This window comes from Drosophila pseudoobscura, chromosome X, assembly GCF_009870125.1.
Source record: "Drosophila pseudoobscura strain MV-25-SWS-2005 chromosome X, UCI_Dpse_MV25, whole genome shotgun sequence".
Lineage (NCBI taxonomy): Eukaryota > Metazoa > Arthropoda > Insecta > Diptera > Drosophilidae > Drosophila > Drosophila pseudoobscura.
This window is the reverse complement of record NC_046683.1, coordinates 57933114-57959807: the sequence shown is the minus strand read 5'-3', so window position 1 is coordinate 57959807 and position 26694 is coordinate 57933114. Positions and strand designations below refer to the sequence as shown.

Below are 26694 nucleotides of genomic sequence, written 5' to 3'. Positions count from 1 at the left end.
ATCGGGTATGAATCGGTAGCAACAATGAGTCTCATTCCATAGTTGATCATTCCATGCACAAAAGATGCGGCAACATTACATTTGTATGGGCCAGACTCATGTGCCGAGAAAGCGACATGGGCAACATCCCGCATACCCTAGGCAGAAGAATATCATAGAGTTAAGGAAATATTTGTCATCCTAGGCTCCACTGAAGGCAGAAACTTGTCTGTCTCCGTTTTAAAGCTATCACATCGATATTTTGCACCTTATTGTCTTCTTATGGAGACTAAGAATGAGTATCGGGATCAGGATATATAAACAGGAAACTTATGCAATGCATAAATACGTCTAAAACATATCAATTTCAGAAAATTACTTTTTAAAAGCAGTTTTGAAAACAGTATCTTCATATCAAATTACTGAAATAGGGTATACGAATGCCCATACTCCAGTTGATAAGCAACAAGTCTTTAAATACCAGCAACATTGCCGCGACAACGTTGCGACTGTGTTTTTGGTGAACTTTTTTCTTTAAAACTTGTTTTAGTCGAAATACAATAAATGGGAGTACTTAAAAGTAGTTAATCTTGTAAAAAATGTATCCATCAATAAGATACAATTATGTGGGCAGGGCCGAAAGATCTATCTAATTAGTAATATGCAACCGAATATCAAAATCGAGAAAATATGATTTCCGATCATGGACAGAGAACGATTAACCCATTGTAAGCCAAGCGGGTATTATAATATTTCACCGTAAATAAATAAAAATTGATAAATTTTGGCACAGTTCAGGAGAAAGATAGTTTTCTTAAGATCAGAGTAAGATGGCATGAACCTACAAGAAGAATTTACAATCAGTTATAGCCATTTACCTCAAGAAGTTGAACAATTTAAATAGAGGGGGCTTAAGTGGGCTAAGTTCGTTTTATCATCATACGAGACACGATATTGTTGTTGAGGAACCAAAATTGAGGCAAAAAAAATCAAATTCAAGTATTCAAAACAAGCCAGAAGAGTAGAAAATTGATTCATTAATCGGATAAAAATATGTGGGCAGGACTGAAGGTTTTAACTTGCTAGTAATACATGACGGAATATAAAAAACGAGGAATATGTATGATGGAACTTGGATAGTTTGTCAGTATATTTACGGTATATTTCGAACATTAGACGGTATGTTTTAGTATATTTCCGAATGTCAGCCGGTATATTTTGTCAATGGGCCGCGGTCACAATCGTCAAGAAGCTCGAGCGCGCGCGTTGTTCGTTATTTTTTTTTGTTGTGCGCGCGTGGTTTAAAGAACTCGCAAAAAACTGTAATTGCTTGATTGTGATTGAAATTGATTTCCATTAAGTGCGAATTGGAAAAATTGTTAAAGTGTCAAAAACGGATAGAGTGTGTTGTTGTGCACGTGTGTTTTGAGTGTGTGTGTGCTGGAAGTGCGTGAAAAAATGCACTAAGCCGAGCAAAAAGCAGCGAACGGGAAAGAGAAAAACATCAACAATACAATGCCAATTTGAAACGGACCCAAAGACAGGAAGAGAAGGAAAGGAAACTAGATAAATAAGTACGGCAACTTGGAAATTCCTTTGAGAAGCACACGCAGAAAAAAACCAACCAAAAAACAGTTAGAGCTATGCAGCAGGCAGCGCAGTCGCAGTTGGCATCGCCGCCAGACTTTGATTTCCAGATGCCGTGCCGCTATTTCAAAAGTTCTTTTGCGCGTTCGCTTTCGCTGAATGGCGCCGGCAGTGGCAGCGGCAGCGCAGCCTTGGCATTGCCCAAGAACAAGAAACCGCAGACAAACGAGGTCACGCAGCAGCAGAGGCAAAAGCAAAAGCAATGGCAGAATAAGGAAGAGCCGATAGAAGCAGAAGTGGAGACCGAGGAAGAGCAAGAGCGCGAGAAAGAGGGAGAACAGGAATCATCCTGTTGTTCTACGCCGCCTCCGGCTCTGCCAGCGCGACGTCACACGTCTGGCCACAACAACAACTTGATGCATTTTAGCAGTGCTGCCGCTAATCAGCTGCTGCTCTCTCCGCAGCCAGCTCCCATGCAAATGCAGATGCAGACGCAAACGCAGACGCAGAGGAATCTCAATTCTGTCTGGCCAATGCAGCAGCCGCAGGCGTCGCAGTCACCGTCGTCGCATCAGGTTCGTATTAGTTTTATATGCTTTCATTCCGTTAAATGTGTCTCCGTTTCCCCCTCCCCACCCTCTCTCTCACACTCTTCACTTGTGTCGTCTTGTACTACTCCGCATTCCTCCCTCCCCCGCCCCTCCTCTCCTCTCTCCTGTTTGTTATGTTGCCTTGGAGAGAGAAAAAAGTTTAGTTTCCTTTTTCGGAGCAACTGGATATTTATGTCACCTTGTTGTTGTTTGTCACGTAGCCTTGACGGCCGCCGCCACTCCCCCTCTCCTGTACAGATCTCCTTTTGGTGTGACCATGCCATGACAAAAGTTTTTTCATTTCACATTTTTTTAAGGTCACCTCATGATTTATGTGCGAAAAAGTGTGTTGGCTGCCTGTGCGTGCGCGTTTGCGCGTGTGTGTGTGTGTGTGTGTGTGGGTTGATAAGAGAGACGAAGAAGGAGAAGAAGGAGAAGGGAGATGTATGATGGAGAGGTGGAATATGTAACAGTTATCAAGTGTTTCCAATGAGTGCAGTGGAGCTCGAGATTTGAATTCAATTGAAAGACATCGCCGTAGGGTTACCCGCGATAAAAGACGATGGAAGGTCTCAAGGAATTGGAGTTACCTTCTTCCAGCTTCTTCCCTGGTATTCACCTAGACCTAGATCGCCCCTCAAATGTTTACATTGCCCCCCCCCCCCCCCCATCCACCTCTGACCTTCTGGAGTGCCCAATCCCAATCACAATGTTTCCCATCGAAACAAAATCGAACAAAAAGTTTTTTTTTTGTTTATAGAAAACTTGCAGCAAGGCCCAAGAGGCCTCCAATATGAGGCCTAAACTGTAATTAGCCAAAAGAATTGTTTCTCCATATAAGAATATATGTGCGTGTGTGTGCGTGTGCGTGTGTGCGTGCCCGAAAGCATTCATTAGGGCGGACCAAAACAAAAACAAAAAAAGCGAATGCGTGCAAAGGTCAGGCCGTAAATTTAATGATTGTTAAGAAAATCGAGAGAGAGAGAGAGAGGGGAAGACAGGAAGGGCAAGGGGGTGGAGTGGGGTGGTGGCACCCTACCAATTCCATTTTTCAATGGCTTTTCTCCGTGGCAACACGAAAGACAATCAAACAATCAACAAGTTGATGGCCTTTTGTGTTGGGGCCAAATGCAAAAGCTCTGATGGCAATTGGATACCGTACCCGAATGGCCTCCCCCTCCCCCCGTCTCGCATTCCACCCGGTTGCAAGTCTCATTACGAAATGTCGCCAAGATTTTGCGGCTTTAATAGACGCCGATAAAACGTAATGAGAAAAAGTAGCGACGGCGACGGCAGCTTCCAACTGCAGTTTATTATTTTTCCTATTTTTCTTTTCTTTATTTATTTTTCTTTATGATTGTCACTTGATATTGTCGCTTGTTCGATGTTTTGTGGCCTGTTGCCTGCTGCTTGTGGTGGCCTCTTGGCCACACTTGAATGGTCTCCGGCTCTGCCTCTCGCTCTGTCGCATAATTTGAATTTTTCTAACGCAGCTGCCGCTTGCTTTCGGAAGCTTTCCCCCGACTGTTGCAGCTAGGGGTGTAGGAGTCGTGTTGCCGTGCAGCGTGCACCATGCACCATGCACCGTGCACCATGCACCATCCTCCCAGAGAGGAGAGTTCATTGCATTGGCTTTTCACTTTCAATTGTGGTATGGAAAACCAAAGGAAAACCAAAGGAAAACAACAACAACAACAGACCGCAGTCGAAGTTCGCGTAGCGTGTTGACAGCTGCTGCCTCTTGTTGTGGCATGTTGCAGGCGTGAATAGAAGTCAAATTACGATGACCTTAAGGGGGGGTGCAGGAGGAGGAGGATTACCCAATGTCTCCTCTGTGAAAATGCAGTAATCGATGGGGAATCGATGAACTCCAACGAGTCCCTGCTCCCCATCTCTTAGGCTTAGTCTTGGCCTGGCGTCTCCCCCCTCCTCCCCCCCACTCTTATATCATAATTTGCGGCCTCCATTTACCCTGAAGATTGTCGTATCAGCCGAAATGCCACAGAAATGTCTTCATTTAAAGGAATTATAAGACCATGACCGAACCACTTTCGGGTAGTACTTGTATTAGCCATTTGCCAGTCTGTCAGTCTATCTGCCAGTCTGTTGGCTAATGCTTGTCGTTTAGGGCTAATTGAAGGGTAATTTTCCCGAATAATAAGGTGGAACGCCACCAGAATAAACGACAGAATGGGGTTATTCCTGAAATGCACTTTTCCCGCTTTATGCAAATTTTCAACACAGAAATGTACTTCCTTTGCCGCAGATGGAAAACACTTTGTTAGAAATCCCCCGGGCCCGTAGAGGCATCATCATCGTAGCCATCATTTCTACAATTTATGGATGGACTCTGCCGAGAGAGAGAGAGAGCACTCCCGTCCATCCGTCCGTCCGTCCGTTCCATCTGCTCGTCAATCGTCCGCAGGGTGGGGGCCACTGAGTGTAGCCCCCAGGTTGCATTACGCAAAAATCCAACGAGAAATCCAAAATAAAACGAATGAAATATGGCAGAAACGAAGGAAACATTTTGTAGACGGAAAGCAGAGACGAGAAATACACTGCCTCGGCCAGAAGGTGGTTCCAGGGGGGGGCGGAACAGATCTATTAGAGTAGATCCTTGGGTGGGGAGATCCTGAGTAAAGGATCCAAGCAGATGGATCCTTAATCCCGGGCTAAAAGTGGAAGGATGCGGGCCAAAGGAACTTTCCAGTGCCAGAGAGTGTGGAAAATGAATGTTTCTGTTGATTTGCATCTGCACTTGTGGCTCCCCGAACGCACGGGGCGCTGATTGCCCCTGCCGCCCCGCAGGACAGCTCCCACACGTAAATAAATCCCCAAAAGACACAGAGAGAGAGAGAGGGAGGGGGAGAGAGGTGGAGAGCGGAGGTGGAGAAGAGTGTGATATTTATTTATAGCCAAGTTGTGCGGAAAAAGAAGCTAAAAGAAAGATAAATGCGCCAAGAAATGGGTTAACTTTGCTGCCTGGCGAATGTTTTATTCATACTTTATTCATATGTTATTCAGAGCCCCCCCCCCCCCCCCCAAACAGATGCAATGAATGAAATGTGCATTTTTGCAGTGCAATCTCGAATCAAACGCCAAATAAAACGAAAAGAGAATCATAATCATAATAATAATCTCTCTCCTCTCTCTCTCCGCTCTCCCTCCTCTCTTTTCCCCCCCTCCGACAACAATTTTCTAACGATTGAATAACCGTAAGACCGTAATTTCTAAGATATTTTAAGAGGAGCTTCGTGTCTGTGTCTGTGTCTGCGTCTGTGGCATCATTCGTTGTTTTTGGCCACATTCCACTGTGTCTCGTGTGTCTCTTGGCTCTTGGCTCTGGCTCTGACTCTTTACTTGGCCAAGACTCAAATCAGCGGCGACTAGCGACTAACAACGTGAATGATTGACTGACTGACAGAGTGGCTGATTGACTGATTGACTGACTCGTCGTTGAACGTTGCCCGTTGCCCGTTGCAGAGCATTTTGCATTTTGGCCTGATCGTGAAATCGTCTGGCCTCTCATTAGGCAGCATTTTCCCAAGCCGGAAACTATTTGGCCATAATATTTGGTCATCTTAACCATCTTTCCCCCTCTGTTTCTCTCTCTCTCTCTCTGTCGCTGATTGACACATTGATATACTTTGTGTCCACTGGAGGAGGGGCTGCCCCCCTCGTTTGGTTTTCCACTTTTATTTGCGTTTAGGCCATCATTTAAATGCCTCTTGGCCAACAAACGGCGACCAGGAGGCTGGGCAAAGTGGTTTGCTCATACAATTAGCTTTTGGCCATTGAAAGATGTGGCTTGCCCCCCCCCCCTTCCCACTCCCCCTACCTGCTGTCTGCTGCCTGCCTCCCCCTTTGATGGATTGTTGGCGATGGCCATAAAACGGTTTTGGAAATTTGTGGAAACTCTGTCGGAGGTGCAGATTTTTGTATTTAAATCGTTTAAACATCCATTCCCCGTTCATACAAATTTTCCATAATTTTCCTGCATTTTCGCACTTTGCTGGAAGCCATAAAAATTAATTTGTTTAAATTTTGGGAAAACATTTAATCGGCTTGTTGTTGTTTATTCGAAGGAAAAGGTGGGCAAAAACAGGGCAGGGCTGCAGGGGTACAGGAGGGGAGGAGGGCAGATCCACGTGCAAATCGTTCTACAGTGGTGGCCGAGAATTAAGGTGCAGGCTGGGCAACTGAGGGGAATGGCAGTGCCTTGCAGGGACAGTGCTGGGCCGCCATAGAGGGCGTGGTGGTGGGGGGAGTACACACTGCAGTCCGCAATAAGGTGTACGCTTAACGAAAGGCACTGGGGAATCCTAGGGGCACACTGCTGTCCGCAATAAGGTGCACACTTAACAAAAAGGGCGCAAATGATTACACTGGTGGCACAAATAAAGTGTCCAGTGTCTGAAAAGTGGTGCCCCGCAACTGTAGAATCGTTGGGGCATTCTTGGGCCACACTGCTGTCCGAAATAAAAGGACAGCTGCGTCTAAGCGTGAGTCTGCCAGACCGTGAATAGTGGGGAGAGGGGGAGGGGGAGACAAGTTCTCTACTGCTTCCCCCCCGCCTCCCTCCTCCTCCTGCAGCCACTCTTTCTGTGTGCATTTTCGGTTGGGGGAGGGACGGGGGCGGGTGCGGGGGGGCGTTCATCAAGTGTAAAACAATAACAACGAAAACGAGAAGCAGAAGCACAAAGCAACAACAACAAAACGATCAGCAGAGCAGCAAATTTCGAAAAAGGCGGAATTGCGCCGATAACAGAATAGCAACAACAACAACATCAACAAAAACAACAACAAAGACACAAAACAATAGCAAAAACAACAACAAAAAACAAGGTAAACCGAAATTAAAGTAAAACATCGTCGAAAAAAAACAAAGGTAGAGCAGAAGGGGGGGGGGAGAGGAGGGGAGGGAGAAGAGCCACCGAAAAGCCGCAGTGAACGCGTTTCGCTGCGTTTGCTCCGCGGCGTTCCCCTTCAGCGGCCACCCCCAGCGGCAGAGGCAGCGACAGAGGCAGCGGCAGCGACAGAGGCAGCGGCAGAGGCAGCGACAGCGAATGCTGAGCGTTGCGCATGCGTACCTGTTGCCTCGCTCTCTCTCTCTCTCTCTCTCTCTCTCTCCCTCTCTCTCTGTTGTACTCTCCTTCCGCCGCTTGTCAACGAAATAAAAAGGGAGTTTACGAAGCTTCAAGCTGGCGGAAATAATAAATTCTAGACTCGACAACAGCAACAACAACAACAACAATAAATGTAAGGAAGAAGCGACAGACGAGGGTCGAGGCGGGCGGTAGATACTCTTTCCCCCACCGAAGCTTTCCACTGAAGGGTTCTGCTTTGTTCCCATGAAAGAAATCATTATACACTCGAAAAAAAGGGTCCCCCCCCCCCCCCACACTACCCCCCCTTACACATGCCGAAAAGCGGGAATACCCTATGCTGCCTTCCCTCTTTTTCTTTTGGGTTTTCGCTCACATAACGCTTTTTCGTTTGGCTTATATTTTATCTAGATTTTATTTCACTCTCTGGTTTTGCTCGTCTCTGCGTCTTGGAGTGTCTCTGAAGCGTAACAACTACGAAAATTAACAGCGTTTAAGCCAACAGCAGAGGCCTCCCCCCCCGCCCCCCCACAAAGAGGGGTGAGGGGTGAGGGGGGTGGGGCGAAAGGGTTGAGAGCGTGTGAAATGCAAACAAGATTCTAAAGAAGTTTAATGGGAAAACAAATTTAAGGGGAAATGCTCCTCGTTTTTCCTCGCCGAGCAAATACGAAGGCTTAAAAATCGTTCAGTTTTCAGTTTTGCAGTTTTTCAGTTTGTGGAGCAGCTGAAAAATGGAAAACGGAAAGCCAGCCAACAATTAGGGTCAACAGAAGAGCTTATAAAGGTCAAGGGACAATGGGTGTGGGTGTGGGTGGGAGGATGAGAAATGACGGAAGGAAAGGGGAGATTTCGATGCTACAGCCACACACAAATGACAGAACGAAAGAGGAAGAGGAAGAGAAAGAGGGAGAGGGGGCTAGAGACAGAGAGAGAGAAAGAAATAATGATAGCCCCGGGATATCTAGAGGGGCTGCTGGATGGATGCTGGGGCTGTGGCTGTGGCTGTGGCTCAAATCAGAATACGGCCAAAACAATGCGAAAGGCAAAACAATGAGGCAGCAGCAGCAGAATAGACCACGGGAAGGTTGTGTGCCCCACAATGCATGGACCCCCTCCCCGCACCCCAACAGACCATTAATGAAAATGGCCAACAGAGCAGCAGCCTCCCCCCCCCGCCAGCAGGCAAAGAAAATGCACAGGAAAAACAGACGAAGAAGCAGAGATGGAGAGACCTGCCCGCATTGTTTTCATTTGCTTCGTTTTCGCATGCTTAATTATGGCCATTGACATGCAACGTGTTGCACTAGTCTCGTCACTAGAGCCTGCAACACAGGGAGATACGTGGGGAGGGGGCAGGGGCAGGGGCAGGGGGCAGGGGCAGCTGTATCTGTGAGATGCACAAACTAATAAGCAAAACTTGGCGGCGGATGTACGAATGTGCCACCACTCTAGGCCCTATTCTCGTATCAAATTAATCATTCCGTATCGCATTTCGCCAGCTCCAACAGCAGCAGCAGCCCCAGCAGGGGGGGGGGGTGGGAGAATGGGGCACGTAACGGAGCAGTTATTTCGTACATTTATAGCTCGTATTTCCCCAGTACAGCACTTGGCTGCATGGAATTTATGGTATGCCTCTGCGACGAGTATCTTTTTTGGCTGCGACATAAATTACACACAATTTGCATTTGCAGAGACACAGAGAGAGAGAGAGAGAGAGATGCCGAGAGAGAGCTCTTTAAATTTAGTTTATTTTGCCGCTCTGTCCCTTTCTGTGGCACACATAAATCAGCTGCCACCATGCCCCATGCACAATATTTTAATTGCCGCCTGCTGGGGCTTCTGCTTCTACTCTAAATGTATCTGTATCTGTAGCTGTGGCTGTATCTGCTGCTGAAAAGTATCTCATGAATTGAGTTGCAAAACAACAACAAGTGTGTGTCCGTGTATCCGTGTATCCGTGTATCCGTGTCTCTAGTGCTCTTTTAGTGCAAACTTTCACTCGGATTCTTGCGTGGAAATGTTATAGTTCTACCACCAGAGAGACAGAGAGAGAGAGACAGAGAGGAGGAGGAATTTCTGGAATGTGGGAATGAGAATAGAAAAAAACCAGATACACGTTGGAAGCGGTATTTAGTCGGAATTTACAGATACAGTATCTGTATCCATTTGTGAATGGTGGGAGGAGCCATCTCTGCCCTAATTGGCGCACAATCCTCCGCCTCCTCCTCCTCCCCCCACCCACAATCATCGGTGCAATCATCTGCACTTCCTGCCCCCAAAAAAAACTTGCATCAATATTCTCGCCTGGTGCTGCCTTTTGGCCAGAAGTTAAAGCGCTAATGAGCCGCAGATTCGTTCGGCGCATTAAAAAGTAAATTGAAAAATATTATAATTAACAAACAACATTCCCGACTCCACCCGCCACCCGCCCTCCTCCCTGTCCCCTGTCCGCTGTCCCCTCTCTGGATTACCATTTTCCCCCATGTCCGAATGTCTGCGTGGAGAGGCAATTAAACGGAGAGGCAATTAGCCAATTAGCCAATGGGTCATCAGGCGACAGGCCCCACAAGAGACCCAAAAGCTGGCCAAGAGCGAGCGGCAGCAGCGGCGGCAGCGGCAGCAACAACTTCCGTTAGAATCAAAAACATATTTCAGTTTTTTTCCCCCCAATTCCCCCCTCCTCCCTCCTCCCCCCTCGCTGTTGCTGCAGCGAGCGGCGTGCAAATTGCTGTCCCAATTTTTCAAGCATAAAAAAAAAGACAAAAAAAAATAAAAAGCGTCTCGTGGAGCAACAGAGACAGGGCTATGAAGTTGGACACGGTTAGAGCAGGATAGACGGAGTTATTTGGACACGGCTAGAGGGGGACAGAGCGAGACAGACAGACCGAGGGGGGGGGGGGGGTCGCAATGGAATCGCTTAAAGAAAAACACTTTAAAGATATTTACAATATTTTGCAATCTACGAAAAAAAAGCGAAAATCCAAGCGAAACGACACATAAAAAAGAATTATTATGCAACTTTATTGTTGCTGTTGTTTTTCTGCTTTTTCTTCTTTTTTTTTATGCATAATATTTCTTGGTTTTATTTTTTTTGGTTGGACAATCATCACGCGGCGGTTCGGGGCGAGATTAAGGGAGTGCTTCGGTTCGGGTCGGGTCGGGTTGGATCGGATCGGATCGGGTTATATAAAAGGTGTGTGCGATATATAGACGGATAGAGATCCTATTAGATGGTGGCTGGATGGATGGGGGGGTGGCTTTCGGGGGTTTATGCAACTTGAGATTTGGATCTGGGCGTTGATTACTTTTTTGTCAGCGAAAAACTTAATTGCATGAAATTATGGGAGTTTTTAAGGTTAAGTGGAGATATCTTTGGGTATTTCGTAGATGCGTATCTTTGGGGGGCTTCCTAATGAGTTTTCCTTTTATTCCTTAACTATACGTTGATTTAGTATTTTTTATCATTTAGTATTTTTTATCATTTAGTATTTTTTAGTATAATTTAGTATTTTTAGTATAATTTAGTATTTTTGTTAGTATTTTTAAGTAATTTTTAGTATTTCTTACTATTTTTTAGTATTTTTTAGTGTTATTTAATATTATTAGTGGTCTTAGTATGAACTAGTATCTTTTCAGTGGAGCTTAGTATTAGTTTAGCATCATCTAGTATTATTTTAGTATCATTTACTATTTATTTTTAGTATTATTTTAGCATCGTTTAATATTATGTTAGTATTTTTGAGTATCATTTACCATTATGTTAGCATAATTTTGTGTAGTATTTTTTGGTATTTTTTCTTAATATTTTTTATTTTTGTTGCCATCTTTAAGTATTATTATTATATTTATATTATTATATATTATTAGTATATTTTGGTAGTATCCACTATTATATCAGTACTTTTCAGTGGAATCTAGTAATATTTTAAATGAAAACATGAAGACCCCCTCGTATATGGATCTCCTCTTTAAAGGAAATCATATTTTAATGACTTTTCATATGTGAAAACCCCCACTCGAAACACATTGATCTTCCTCCCACAACACTCGTTAACGCCATATATCATAGGATCCATCCATCTGTTCCACTCCGTTGGGGCTTTCGTCTGGTTTAAATCGCTTTTCTCACCTTTTGTCCGTCTCCGCATGAACTTTGATTTGATTTGCGATTCAGTGCATTGAACCCCCTGCGAATCGCTGAAACGCCGAAGCGCTGCCCAAAAAAAGACTTAATTCTGGCCAAAATAGAGACCATATAAATGCCATATACAATACGTAATGGAATCGCTTGAGATCCGCTCCCAGCAGATCGCGTGTTTAGATAAATCATGTCTCTCTCTCTTTCACTCTTTCACTCTCCTCCGTCTCCGATCTGCGATCTACGTGAACTGAAACTTTAAGTCGAAAAATTGTTGAAAATTATGCAAAGAAATATCATAAAAATTAAATTAATTCGCCAACATTTGGTGGAGAACGAGTGTGGCTACTCCGCCCCCCCCCCCCCCCCCCCCCTCCCCTCCAGATTTTTGTGTGAGTGGCCTTGAAGCAAATGTCATGCCGGTAGTAGAAAAAGGAATGGACTACCATATAGAAGTCCTTCACAGTCCTTCGGGGGCTCCACAGCCAGAGGAAGAGAGAGAGAGAGAGAAAGAAGTTTGCTCTCCAATTAAATTGCATTTTCAGGTGCATTGAACAACCGGGGAGTGGGGGCTGGGGGCTGGGGGCTGGGGCGGGGGTAGCTCCTGTGGCAGCCACGAAAATTAATGTTGCCCCATCGCATCGCATCGCATCGCCCTCTCCCGCCACTGAATTATGAGGCAGCCAGCCACAAGCGGCGCATAAATAAAATCATTCCCAAACCGAAATCGAAGCACAAGAACGAAAGATCGAAGCAAATGATACCCTAACTTTTGGCAGAGATTCAAATGGGACCTATAGGAATTTGTAAACGGGTGAAGGAATACCCCCTGCAGATACCATATAGGGTGCCACATTGCCCCCTTCTGCTCCGCCTTGCCTTGACTGCAATCACGATACCCTGCCTTGACCAAAAACAACAAAAATCGTGCCTGAAATCTTGGCAGAGTCGATGGAGGAGCTGGAGTTGGGGCACAGTGCCCTCATCTGGTATGCAGAGGGCGTCCCTCGAACACCCTCCTGGCTACCCAGCCCTGGCAGAACAGAGCAGAGCAGAACTGAGCAGAGCAGAGCAGAGCAGCGGTAAAATAACTGCTGCAGCACGAGCACGAGCACGAGCACGAGTGTCGGGGAACGTCGAACATGGAACCTATTTGTAGTTATCAGAGAATTAAAAAGAACGTGCCACCAGGCGGGCACTGGATTTACAGCGAAGGAAGGTGGGTGGGGGGTAGGGTGAAGGGGGGGGGGCGGGGGTAACGGTCGTGCCAATGCCCATAACTGTGAATAATTCCCTGCCGCTTGTAGGCCGCTGAGTGAATTATTCAATTGATGAGCCGACGAGCAGCCGAACAGCAGACGCCACAAATAAAAGCAGGAGGCGTAGAAGGAGGGTAGCGGGGGAGTGGCAGGAGAGTCGGAGGATAACAGAGTTAATGTAAGCGTTAGCGATTATGTTGCCGTTTACAGAGGCAGGAAGCAGAGCAGAGCAGGCGAGATTCATGCCAAAGAGGTTTACAGAGGCAGGAAGCAGCGCAGAGCAGAGCTTGAATGTTAAACGCGGATGTTAACAGAGAGCTGTAAAGCAGAGAATCAGATCATGTTAACTATAAACAGTGCTATTAACAGTGCTTCCAGAGGCAGGAAGCAGAGCAGATGGCGAATGTTAAACTAACAGAAATCTGTCCAAAGGCTCATCAGTTAATGTTACTGTTAAAGGGGTTTACAGGGCGCGGAAGCAGTGCAAATAACAGAAATCTGTCAAGCGGCGATTTAGAGAGCCAAAGGGGGATCAATTGTGGGGTGGGGGATAGCCCTCTCCCTTCCGATTCAAAGATCTCCGTCTAACTGTTGCGCTCAAGGTGCGAAAACAATCTCTTTTGGCCATTAAATATATGCACATTGCATGCGAAAGTCTTTTGGCCATAAAAGCTGAGGCTCTAACGTGGCTCAAAGCACTTGACGCTGACGCAATAATCCACAGAGTGGAGAGACGACGGAGAACTCCAATAAGGAAGAGAAGTGCAATTACCCTGCCACCCCCCCTTCGCTGGGGCGACAAAACGTGGCCTTTGTTCTGTTCTGTGAGTTCTGGCCAGGCCCAAAACCATTCCCATTCCCCCCACCCATCCGTCCATCCATCCATCCATCCGCTGGCTCGTTCGTACACAATTTTCCAGTTCCGCTCTTTGCGCACTTTTCCGCCTTTCGTCTTTCTGTCGCTTTGCATTTCCGTTCTCTGCCATGGAAGAGATCCCCAACTCCACAGAACCCCTCCCCTTCCTACCTCGCTACCCCTCCCTCTTGCTGCAACGCTGGTCATTGAAGGCCAATGGCTTATGGGAACAGAACAGGTCTACAGGTAACACCAGGGGATCTACAGCAGGGGGGGGAGGGGCTCCAGGAGGTCAGAGGTCACAGGTTAGAGGAGAACGATCAAATGGCAGGTCGTTGAGCGCTGAATCGTTTTCACGCCTCAATCAAGTGATGAAAATTGAATTCCCATTCCGTTGGCCCCAAAAAGCGTCTCGAATCCGGCCAAAAGCCACTTGAAAGCATTCAGCCGAAAGTTGGCCAAAAAGCGTATCTGTGGCAGTCACTCAGACTCTAAATCTCGCTCTGCCTGTCCGTCTCTCCATCAGGGATCCCAACCACGAGGCAGGGGCAAGAATTCAATTGCTGTGTTCCCCGCTCCCCCCGCTCCCACCCCCGCTCTTTGGGGCATTCAGCGTTTCTAATCGAATCGAAGGCGTATTCCAATCCATTTGCGTGATTTGCAAGAAACGTTCTCCCTCCCTCTCCCTCTCTCCCTCTCTCTCTGTCTCCCTCTGTCTCCCTCTATCGCGAATCGAACGCTCAAGTGTCCGCCCCAGGGAGCGTGGCAAATTCTGCTGGAAATGTTCCTGCAAGATACTTTCTGCGCCCCAAGGGGCACTCATTGAATATATAGAGAGCGGCACAAAATGTATCTGTAGATCAGCCAAAGATACATATATTCCAAAAATCGATTGAAAGACAGGAAAAAAAAGCACGAATAAATACCTAAAAGTTCAACGATTCAAAAGATCTAGGGATATAGAGCTGGAATGATATATAATAATCCTTAATCGAAGTAGATTTCCAAATATTTCCTTGAAGCAAACAAATTTCTACCTTTTTGCTGCTCCCCAAATGGCTCCAAAGACCAAACAATTGAAATATATTGTGCGTAAAGGGGCACCGCAAACAATGGAGGGCGTGGCAGCACACAGGCACAAGAGAGGGGCGGAGAGGGGGGAGGGGGGGGGGGGGGGACTACAGACAATGAGGAAGTGTAACAATGAGGGCCTAAAGGGCCACGTTTCAGGCCCCATTAGAGGTCCATTTGGAATTCATTTAACCCGAAGGCCCCCCACCCCCTCTCCCTCTCCCCTTCCCGTCTCTCTGTCCCTCTTCAGTTCCCCCGCTCGAATGGCTTAAACCCGAAATCAGTTTACACAGCAAACAAAACAAGAGCCCAGCCACAGGTCTCCGCCTCTGGCGTTGTTTGTGGCTCCACTGGCGGCTGCAATTGTCGTTAGTGGGAGGGGGCGGGTGGAGGGCAGGGGAGGGGGAAACACCCATGATTGGGGTCTCAAATGAATCCTTTCAATACTCGAATGAATATTCAGCTGGGAAAGGGATTCACCGAGTCCATTCGGTGGCACCTGCATGGGTAGCCCAATGTACCGCCCATAGCCGCACATTGCCACCTTGCCACACATTTGCCGGGCCCCGAACCGCTGCCCCTTGAAGGTCAAATATGTTGACAGATATCCCATCCACGTCCACGTCTCCATCTTCAACTCGAACTCGAATCATTGGCAACAATTTAATGGCGTGGCGTGGCATGGCGTGGCGTGGCATGGCGTGGCTTTTGCTTTTGCTTTTGCTTTTCGTATCGAAAAGAGTTCCACTTGAGGGAACACGAGGCAAATAGCGACACAAACGACACAAGCGACACGCAACATTCAAATGTGGTGGAGGGAGGGGCAGAGAGGAAATTAACCCAATTTCCGTGCCACAGAGAGACACAAACGAAGGCGATTCCTTGGCCAAAAGCCATTGGCCAGAGAGCCCCCAAAGCCGTAAGCCAAAAGCTTAAAGCCCGTAAGCCTTTAAGCCATAATAATAAACAGCAATCAGGCATCCAGGCATCAGATCTTTGGGGCAGCGCAAAAAAAAACAAAACAAAACAAAGCAAAAATTCGACAAAAATTTTGTCATTGTTTGGGGGGGAGAAGTGGGTAAGGAGGGGTAGGGGGGGAAGTGTGAGAAAGTCGTGCCAAATGCAGATCTGCCGATGACGCCCCCCCTCCTCCCCCTGAGGATGATGGAGCGAATTCCAATGCCACAGCGGAGTACTTTCCAGGGGGGGCGGGGGGTGGTGGGCCACAGCCACAGCAAAGCGCCACAAATTGTTGAACAAATCTATGCAATTTGTAGCCTGAATAAAGGAATGAATAAACGAATGAATGAGTGAATGAATGAGTGTATGAATGAGCCCTCCTCTGCACTCTGTTCATTACAGTTTTCATCTCATTATAAATGGGCATAAGACATATTTTCATGCTTATTTTATGCCCCTCCCCCAGACCCTCCCCCCATGCCCCCATGGGCATGTTTTTTTGTGGCCAAAATGCGCTGCGAGTGTGGCCAACAGAATGAATGGAATGGAGTATCCAATGGCCAAGAGACCTTCCATCGAATTAGTGGCGGTGGAGCCCTTGGGGGCAGGGAAACAGGGGCAGGGAGGGAGTGCCGCCTGCCCCCCTCCACCCCCTATAGGGGACTACCATCGAATGGCGGACAAATGTGCTGATCGTTGTTGAAAAAATGTTGAAAATCTGTAATGAGAATGCGAATGCGATGGATGGATTCGGCCAGCGATGCATGAAATGCTATTTGCCCCAGCAACCCATGACCCCCCCGCAGATGCTCCCCCCTTTCACCCGATGATGCACTGACTCTCTTGCTGGCGCACAAAACAATTTAAATATCAAACAAGGGACAGAACAACAGACAGGCAGACCTCGTGGAAGGTAGGGTAGGGGGGCTGGGGGGGGGGGGGGGGAGATGGGTAGATGCCAGAGGCCTGGGAACCCGCCAGCCCACCATCCCATCCCTCTCTCTGCCACATGTGGCGACCCTTTTTAGCACACTTGTTGCATCCGCTGCCCCCCCCTCGTATGCCCCTCTTTGGCTGGAAATTACTGGAGCATGCAACTGTTTGTTGCTCGTTGCTGTTGCTGTTTTCTGCTGATTTGAAATGCAGATTCCTGCATCGCATCTTGTGGCTTTATTTCATTTTATTTAAATATAAATAGCCCTCATTTGACGAGGGGGGGGGGGGGGGGTAGGGTAGGGCTTCTCTGTGACCTGCTGCTGTGTCCCGCCTACAGTGCGTTTCAAAAGTGTAACTGGAGGAGCGAGAGAATGTTAGATATTTCGAAGTCAAGGGAGAAAAGCTCTCCTACGAGTTGCAAGGAGGCTGTCCCAGATACAAAGATTCATGGGACATACACTCGACAGATGTACAGATAGATAGATACTACAGGGGCAAAAGATACTATTTGTTCCTTTCGATCTGTTCTTCAATCAATCGGAGGATATTTTGCAATGCACCTGCAGATACAGATACAGATACAGATACAGATACATTGTACCCGATATCGATGTGAATCTTTGGGATTGCATCGATTGGAACGTAATCCAGGGATTGAATAAAGTGCGATCACTTTTGACTTTTGGAAAACAGCAAGGAGACATTCCCATTGCCATTGGCTTTTCGCTGGCTTCGAAGATACAGATACAGATACAGATATCTGGCAATGCCAATGGAAATGCTGGCAATTGTCAGTTCATTTTGTTGGCAGCCGAAGCCGAAGCCTCGAAGGCAAACCCTCGACGGCTTTTTTCCCAGGCCAAAAGCAGAAAATTCTCAACTGGAATCAGGTCGTACTGCTCTCTCTCTCCCTCTCTCACAGTCTCTCCCTCTCTCTCTCTGTCTCTCCTTATCGCTTGTTTGACTGCGAATTTGCATTAGATTTGTTTTAGGTCTTGGAACAAGAACTACACCCACTCCAGGGGGGGTAGGAGGAATGCCGGGGTAGGGGGAGAAATGCAAATTAGTTTTGAGCCAAGAATTTCGCGGGGGAGCACTCATACACGTGCGAGTGAGTGTGCCACGAATGTATCTGTATCCGTATCTGCTGCTGCACTTGTATCTGCATCTGCATCTAATTATGCATTAAAAAAGTGTTTGGGAAATGGCTTTCTGATTGCACACAAAAGGCCAAAGAGGCAGAGTGGAAGGTGGCATGGTCCCCCCCTGCCCCCCTGCCCCCTGCCCCCTTGCCCCATTATCTTGTATGAACTAATTTTCGTGGCAGGCTTCCCCTTCCCCTCCCCACCCCTCCCCTCCCCAATTAAAACTAAAACAGAAAATTCATTAAAAATAAACGATAATTGGATGATTCGGTTCCTTTCCTTCTTTCTTCCCATCTGCTGGGAATACTTGGAGCAGGAGGGGATGGGGGCGGGGGGGGGGGGGGGTAAGGAGATTCCCTGGGAATATTCTCATATGCAAAATTATGAAAGAGAATGCAAGGGAAATGGAGAGAACGGAAGGAGGGGATTGGGGATTCACTCAAGAATAAATGAACGAATGAAAGAAACGGTTTTCCAACCAAAAAAGGTGTCAAGTGGAACGGGGGAGGGGGGGGGAGTTTTCTTTGGGAACGGAACTGCTTTTCAGCTTCTGAATGATCTCTTGGGATCTTCCACCTTTGCAGAGGCAGCGATGGAGGTGGGGGCTCTCTTTGGGTTACAAATTCGATTCATTTTAAACTCGCAGTCCATGAATTGCAGATTTGTATTATTACAGTCGAACTTCCATATAATGGATTCCATTTCAAGGGCACAATTAAATAAATTATAAAACAAAATGTTAATAAAAAATAAGTAATAAATAATACAAAAATAACAAATAAATAAATAGTAAAAAAAAAATAATGAAAATAATGAAAATAATAATAAAAAAAATATAAATGAATAAACAATAATTCATAATTAAAAATAATAAATAAATAAATAATACATGAAGAATAAATAAATATACAAATATATAAAAAAAATAAAAAATCAATAAATATAAAAATAAATACTAAGTAAAATAAATAATTTACAAATAATAAGTAAAATAAATAGTTAATAAACAATAAATAAATAATTAATATTAAATAAATAATTAATAAATATTAAATAAATAATAAATAAATAGTAAAATAAAAAATTAATAAATAATAGATCCAAACTTTGGCTATCCAATAATCTTGATAGCTTTCCATCGTACAAAAACTGATGAATACCCCAATTTTCACCGCTTTCTGCAGCCTCCAGCCAGCTCCCTCCCTCCCTCCCCCCCTCCCCATCCATCCCCCCCCCCCTCCACCTGTGTATAAAATGCTGTTCACATAGTTGTCTCTCTATAACTCGTATAAATCCAACAAATCCAATAAATCAAAACCAAACCAAACCAATCCTAAAACAAAAAACAGAAGACGAAAAAAAAGCATTAATTAACAAGCGTAAAATTGTACCAAAATTGGAATTGGAACCGACCACAAATTTGGTTGCACCACAAAAGCAGGCAGGCAGAGAGGCGGAGAGACAGAGGCGGAGAGTGGGAGAGTGGGCTGGGGGCAGGGGGCAGGGGCGGGTTGGGTATCTGCTGCAGTGCCTGCGAGTGGGCGTGACAGCTGTAAAAAGCCGCAAATGATAATTTTACAGTGCGGCAAAACATTAAACAATTGCAACAACCAACACAAACAACAAAAACAACCATTGGGGAAAAAAATGAAACAACAAAAATTTCCAATCAAATTTGATGAAAATTCATAATTTTGTTTTTCGGTCATTTGTCTTTTTTTTTTTTGGGTTTTTTTCTAGCTACTGGAGGGGCCATGTGGGCGTGTGCGAGGGCGTGGAAAATGGGCTAAGAGTCTCGGAGAGAGAGAGAGAGAGAGAGAGAGCAAGAGAGATGTTACATCATGGACCAAAAAAAAAAAAAGAGTAATTGAGGTCGAAATTGCAATTGTTTTTCGGACAGTAATTGTTTTTTTCTTCTTTTGCTTCGGTTAACATTTTGTTGTTTTCTTCGGTTAAGCCCACACATGTGCCACACTATTTTGTACCCTGTAAATAGGAGACAGAAGGGTGAGGCTGTGCAATCAATGCATGAAGGGTACTCTGAAGCATCTTTCATCTGTTGATGGAGTACATGGAGTGCCGCGGCATGCCCAATACCGATACCCCTTGCTCAAAAAGAGTATTGGGGTATATTCGATTTGTGGGGAATGTGGCTGCGTGCAATGCCCAGAAGGAAGCGTTTCCGACCCCATAAAGTATATAAATTCTTGATCAGCATCGATGGCCGAACCGATGGAGTCATGTCTGTCTGTCCGTCTCTCCAGATCCGTCCGTTTCAGAAGGAACAAAAAGGAATCTATTTTAAGTGGCTCTTCGTCGTGCAATGTGTGCGCCCTCTGGCGGAGGGGAGCCACACTGACTGCGTAGTTACTCACAACGTTCCTACGTTTTTTTTTGTATATATTAGTTTATTTAATTTTTGTTGTATTTAATTTTTTTATTTTTTTTTGTTTGTTGTATTGTTTTTTATTTTTATTTGTTTGTTGTATTTTTTTTATATTTTTATTTCTGTATTTGTTATTTCTTTTGTATTTATTTTTTTTTTAATATTTTGTTTTTGTTTTTATTTATATTTTTTTTGTATTATTTATTTATATGGTTTTGTATTATTTGTTTATATTATTTTTTTGTATTATTTATTTATATTTTTTTTTTGTATTATTTATTTATATTTTTTTTTGTATTATTTATTTATATTTTTTTTTATTATTTATTTATATTTTTTTTTATTATTTATTTATATTTTTTTGTATTATTTATTTATATTTGTTTCTATTTTATTCTATTTTTTGTTGTTTTATATTTAATTTTAAAAATATATTTTGTTAATCATTTTTCTGGCTGCTTGCGTTGCACTCTAGGGTATCCCACAGGTCTTTACCCCTGAATCGTTGCCACCTGCGGCACTCTTTTTTTCCCCCCTCTTTTTCGGTGGGGTTTTCTTATGCGAGCTGTGGGTCAAAGTCTTTGAAAAAATGATGTTGTAAAACAAAAAAAAGAAAAAGTAAACCGCGACGACGGGACGGGACGGCCACTAAAAAAACTAAAAAAGATACGACGATACGAAAATAAAAGCCAAGTTATATGAAAATATGGACAGGGGACAGGGGACATGGGACATGGACTTAAACGAGTTCTGCTCTCCCTCCACCCTCCACCCCCCCTCACCCTCTCTCTCTGTCTCTCTCCCTCTCCCTCGGGTGGAAAATGTTAAGTATACCAGAAATTTATTTATTTTATGTACAAAAACTAAAGCAAAAATAAAAACAAATTTCATAAAGCCAACAGAGGGGGGTGGGGGGAGGGGGGGGGAACACACGGGGGAATTGTAAAAATAATTTTCTCTAATTAATTGTACAACATTTGTGCAGGGGGGAGGGGTCTTAGGGGGGTCTAGAGGCGGGGCGGGGGGGAAATGATTTATTTGCGGGGCTCTGAAGTTGCTTTTTCCGCTTTTGGGGGAAACATACCTCCGGCATGGAAAAGCGTCGAGTGGAAAAAAAAATGCGGTGCCACCGGCGGTGCCTCCACCGCCGAGTGGTTGTCCAACACTTGGACAGCATTTTTCACATTGCCTTTGTTTTAACGCGCATTTCTTATGCATTATTGAACGACGATGGCCATAAACAATATTTTATGTATTTATTTGTGACAACATTTGCAGGATTCCAACAGCAACAGCCACATCATGACGATGAGAGCTGCCGCACCCAGCTGCCACCAGAGCCAGAGCCAGAGCCAGAGCTACCACAACCAATATGACTTGCAACAGCCACTGCCACAGGCACAGGCACAACCACAGCCACAGCAGCCACTGCCGCAGCATCCACTAAATGTCGAGGCTGTCATATTGCAGAATCAGGTGGATACATTGCATTGGCAATTGAAACAGGTGAGTGGAGCCACACAGCAAACGAATGAACGAACGAATGAGTGAGTGTGAGTGAGTGAGTGTGAATGAGTGCCATTCGAATGGGCATTCGATTTCTTGGTCCCCGGAATAACACAACAAAAGACTCAAGACACGAACGTGACTTGTGGATACATATCTTGTCCCCCCCACCCCACCCGGCACCCCCCTGCACCCCCTGCCCCTAGCCAGGCTCGACTTCTGTTCTCCATGGATCAACCTGTTTACCCCCCGCCCCCACACCCTCCCCTCTATATCTCTTTTTATTTAAATAGTTCTCACGCTTAATTTACAAGTGGAATGGAAATGGAAATGTGTGGCATGGGATGTGTGGCATGAGATGTGTCCAAGTGTGTGTGTGTCTGTCTGTGTGTGTGGTGTAGAATGATTCCCATTCCCATTCCGGTTTCGAGGCTTGTTATGGCATTTCCTTTCCATTCCATCTGCTGTTCCTCTCTGCTGCCACTTCTATGATGTTCTTCCGTCTGTTGGGGCATCCCCCCCCCGCCAACCCCCCCACCCCTTGCGATGGCAATTAGGCGACGCGTCGCGGCGGCAACATTCCGCCTTTGGACGCTGCTTAATTATAGACGGGGCCCCCAGCCCCCCCACCATCCCCACCATCGACTTCTTCTAGATTGCTTTCGGCTTTGTTCATCATTTCATTGTCTTTTCTGGCCATTTCCTGGCATTCATCTCACACTTCCTTCAACAAAACCAAACAAAGGCTTTGTTAATGGATCTGCAGGAGGAGCGAAAGAGGAAACCCCTTTCGATTTGGGCGAAACCTCTGTGATTTGATCGGCTCTCAAGAGCCCACAAATGATGGGGAAATGCATAATTATAGAGCAGAAGGTAGCCCCTCTATGGATATGGATCAAGTCGGGATTCCTTGGAACTCCAATCGGAGATCGAGAGTCGGACATTCCATTGAGACTCGAGGCTTGAGACTCGATTGATTCTGCATCTAGGGCTGCAAGGAGATGCCTCATTTGTAGATCCCTCATTGAAATTCAATGCAGATTTCCGCGAATTTCCATGGAAAAACCTGCCAGATAGAAGCTGGAAGTTCAGGGAAAGGGAATTGTATGAAAATTCAAGTATTTTCTAAAGTATTTGCTAGAATATATGGTGCCATATGGTATTGATGGGCAGGAGACGGTGGAACCCCTGTTCGGAGGTGTCCACATTGTGCCGCAGGGAGATGGCACCACCACCCAGGAAAGGGCTCCCAGCAAGCCTGGCAGCTGCCTCTACCCATTCATATCCATAAAGAGAACGAAAGAAAACTGAAGACGACGACGGCGATGGCGATGGCGATGGCATGACCCCAATCTCTGATTGGAATCAGTCGTGCCCCGGCCGAAACGGGTAACAGAAAACCGAAGAGTCACCTTCAGTGTCACTTTCCACCGGCATTCCCCCCCCCTGCCCCACTCCACGGACCCCAGCGCTTTTCTAACCCACTTTTTGTGGAGGCCTTAAGCCGTTCTGTGGTCTCATTTGTACGGCACTTTGAACCGGCGGACTGGACGGACCATTGGATGACCTTCAGCGTGCAGCACGTGCAGCGTGCAACACTTTCAATTCCACGCATACGAGACCCCAGCGGATGTCCAGATACAGCCAGAGATACAAAGATACGAAAGATACAAAAGATACAACAGACACCGGAGATGCAAGAGCGAAAATATTTACGCTTTCGTTTCGATTTAATGCGCTTTAAATGAGCCCCACAGCCCCACAGCCCCATGCCGCAGCCCCTTGCCCCCCCACGATTGAAGGTGACGCCTCTCTGGCTTGATGGAAAGCCGATGGAAAAGTGCAAACAAAAACAGAATGAAAATATGAAATATATTCCATTTCTTGATGATGGAAAAGCGCAAAAGTGGGTTAGAAGTGGGTGGACCCCCGATTGATTGATTGATTGATCGATTGATTGACCGGCTGGCTGGCTGGCTGGCTGGAGAGGAAAACAAATTTTGAATGTAATTTATGCCGAGCGAAAGGAAGCCAAGAAGCCAGATTTAGAGCTGGTTTTGGCCGCCTAAAAGGTGGCCTAATGGAGGTGCCACAGCCCCATGCCACAGCCCCAACCCCAGCCAGGAAGTGCGTTCCAGGGGAAGGGGGAAGGGGAATCTGCTGCTGCCAGACAGAGCGTAAACACAATCGGAGGGGGGCGGCCGGAGTCCGAGAGCTGCGAAAGTATCTTCTATTTCAGCTCCAATTGTTCGATGAGTTTTTTTCTTTGTTTTTGTAAGCCAAAAACCATTAAAAGCCATAACAAAATCACTCGAAATCACTCGACAAAGCGCCAGCGAATTTCCACACATAATTTTCAAATAAATCTCAGACACACACGAAACGCGAAACGAAACGAAACGAAACGCGAGACTCGGCGAAACAATTCGCGAAATTCGCAAAAGGAAAAACCAAAAAACCCAAAAGCCAAAACCCAGAGCTCTGGCTCTAACACGCATCGAGGAAAACTCTGTAAACGGAAAACGTCCAATGCAAGGAAAATTAGCAACAATTTCCAAACTGCAGCCGGAGTTGCACTCCGTGGCAGTGGCTGTGGCAGCGACTCCCATCGTGGCGGTGTGGCGGTGGCATCGGTGTGTCTGTGGCAGCCACTTACATAATCAGTGGCAGAGCCAAGAGACCAGCAACATTTTTGGCATCGTGTGAAGTCATGAAGCCCCCCTCCCCACTCCCCACTCTCTGGCTTTGGCTTTTGGTGGTTTTTGGCCAATTTTCAAATGGTCTTTCGGTGGTGGGCGTGTGCCAGGTGGATTGGATTGGATGGCAATCTTAACGCCTATTTGAGGTCTCTGCCAATTTGGCAAACGACAGACGGGCGATGGCGATGGCGACACGAATGGCAGTCGATAATTAGACTTAAATTTGGCCCAAAAGGCGGCAAGAAGCGACGACACATTCCAGCGAGATGCTGCCCCACAGACCCACACACACACACAGAGAGCGGCGGAAAGAAAGGCCAGAAAGAGAGCCAGCCGATAGATAACAAATCAAGTGAAAGTTGCTGGTGCCACAGAAAAATCATGGAAGCATTAACAATTAACATAAATAATAAATTAAAGTCATTGTCATTGTCGATGATCGGCTGGTCGAACGCTGGTCGTCGTCGATGGTTGTCAAGGCGGTGACGTGACCCCCCCGAACCCCCCAACCCCCCCATGAACTGGCCGAACCAGAAAGATGGAGAGAGAAAGCAGCAGTAGAACGCACATCCTGCCCCCATTTCCCCTCCCACCACCACCCTCACTTTCCTGCCACCTATATATGTAGTATCCATTCTGATCCTCAAAGAGCCTCTCCTTTCCTTTCTCCCCTTTTGACAGACCGAAACCAACTGCGAGATGTATCGCGCCGTCATGGAGGAGGTGGCACGCTTCTTCGAGCGCTACCAGCAGCAGCTGCATCTGCAGCAGACCCACCGCCACGGAGAGCAGATCGCACGCTCCAAGAGCCTGCACCATGTCCACGGAGTGGGCGTGGGCGTGGGCGGTGGCTCCTCGCTGCAGGGCGACCAGCGCGGCGATACCCTGCTCCTGCACGATGAGGACCATGGAGCGTCTGCCTCGTATCTGCGGGCCCGGAGCAGCACCAATCTGATGCTCAACAAGTCGATGCATGCGATGAACGAGGAGCACAACTACGAGCCGATCGCCCCAGCCGGCAGCTACAATGCCTTCAAGGATTTCACATGGTAAGTGGATGCCCCCCACCATCTGTATCCGTCTCTGACTCTCTTGTTGACGCTCAGGCGACGCTCCCCGAAGAAAAGTGGCGGCTGCAAGGCCCGCCTGTCCGGCCCAGAGGCCGCCGAGGAGAAGCTCAACCAGGAGGCCTTCCGCCTGGCGCGCACCATCAGGAATCTGCTGCACACGTCCGAGCAGCAGCCGGATCTCACGCAGCCGCGTCACTCGCTGGCCTCCGTCTACTCGCTGCCCGGCAACGCCAACGGAAACGGACACGGAAACGGAAACCACATGCCGCATCTTCATCGGCTGTGCAAGGCGAAGACCAGCTCCGTGATGACGCTCCTCCAGACGCCGCCGCGACACAACTCGACGAGCATCATGAATGCCAGCCTCTCGATGGAGGTGCCCTCGCCCTGCCCCTCGGCCTCGACAGGCGGGGGCTCTGGTAAATCCCATGCGGAGATGCTCTTCCTGCGGGCCAACACCATGCGGGACTCGCGCCTCTCGCTGCGCAGCTCCACCGACAGCTCTGTGCATTCCACCATCTCCTCGACGGCCTCCTCCGCCTCCTCGAAGATCGAAACGGACGAGGACACCAACAACAACAACAGCAAGACGAACAACAGCAACAACAACAACAATTTGACCACCAACACCACCGTCGGGAACAGCGGCAGCAACAGCAGCAGCACAGCCGCAGCCACAGTCGCAGCCATGAGCCACAGCAAGAAGCAACAACAGCAGCCCATCAATGGAGGGGGAGGGGGAGGCGGAGGCGGATCGAGCAGCACAGAGGATGAGAGTGGATTCAGTTCCATCAGCTCCTTCCACGACGTGGGCCTGCCCCTGAGCTCCACCCTGATTGCAGGAGGAGGGGGAATCAATCACCAGAGGCGTCCTTCTGTCACCGCCACAGACAGCCGCAACTCGACGCTCAAGTCGGGGGCCCTGAATGTGCTGGGGGTGCCCGTGCCCCACCAGACTCCGCAGCAGAGCAATCCGCAGCCCTCGAAGACGACGTACAGGAATGCAGGCCGCTATCAGCGCTTCTCCACTCTGTCCAACGAGGATGCAGCCGCTGTGCTGTGGGTCTGAAATGCCCTCCATATCATTACTATTGTAGATCCTAAATTCTGTAGTTTGTAGTGTTTTTTTTTTTTTGTATTTTTTGTATTTTGTATTCGCCAGACGATGAATCTGCAATGACCACACCCACACCATATACTTGGAGGAGAGGAGAGGAGAGAAGATGAGAGAAAAAGGAAGGAACAATCGCATTTTTATGTTAACATTTCGTGTAAATTTCATTTGAATTAAGTTTGACACTATTTATAAAATAAAATGTATAATTTATATAACTTTAGCTACGAAATTCCGAAATTTCGAGTATTTGCGTAGAACAGTAGTCCGTGACTCTGGCGTCAGTCGTCAGT

At 46.8% G+C, this 26694-nt stretch overlaps 1 protein-coding gene across 2 annotated transcripts; it reads left to right on the top strand.

Annotated features, from left to right (window-relative positions):
• Positions 1 to 1154: 1154 nt before the first annotated feature.
• LOC6899987 (putative uncharacterized protein DDB_G0271606) lies at positions 1155 to 26624 on the top strand. 2 transcript variants are annotated; one of them, XM_033382087.1, is made up of 4 exons: positions 1155 to 2141; positions 21291 to 21518; positions 24899 to 25266; positions 25324 to 26624. In XM_033382087.1, exons 1-4 carry the CDS (start codon positions 1623 to 1625, stop codon positions 26354 to 26356), a joined length of 2148 nt encoding a protein of 715 aa, XP_033237978.1. In that variant the 5' UTR covers positions 1155 to 1622; the 3' UTR covers positions 26357 to 26624. The 2 variants fall into 2 exon arrangements, with proteins under 2 accessions (XP_033237978.1, XP_033237979.1); XM_033382088.1 differs by lacking the exon at positions 1155 to 2141 and adding an exon at positions 14894 to 14904 and having other exon boundaries at positions 21302 to 21518.
• The last annotated feature ends 70 nt before the right edge of the window (positions 26625 to 26694 follow it).

Bases quoted from the DNA above. Each gene is read 5' to 3' on its own strand.
- LOC6899987 (XM_033382087.1), top strand. From the start codon at position 1,623: ATGCAGCAGGCAGCGCAGTCGCAGTTGGCATCGCCGCCAGACTTTGAT. The intron at 21,519-24,898 runs GTGAGTGGAGCC...CCCTTTTGACAG, and splicing joins TGCATTGGCAATTGAAACAG to ACCGAAACCAACTGCGAGAT. The intron at 25,267-25,323 runs GTAAGTGGATGC...GTTGACGCTCAG, and splicing joins GCCTTCAAGGATTTCACATG to GCGACGCTCCCCGAAGAAAA.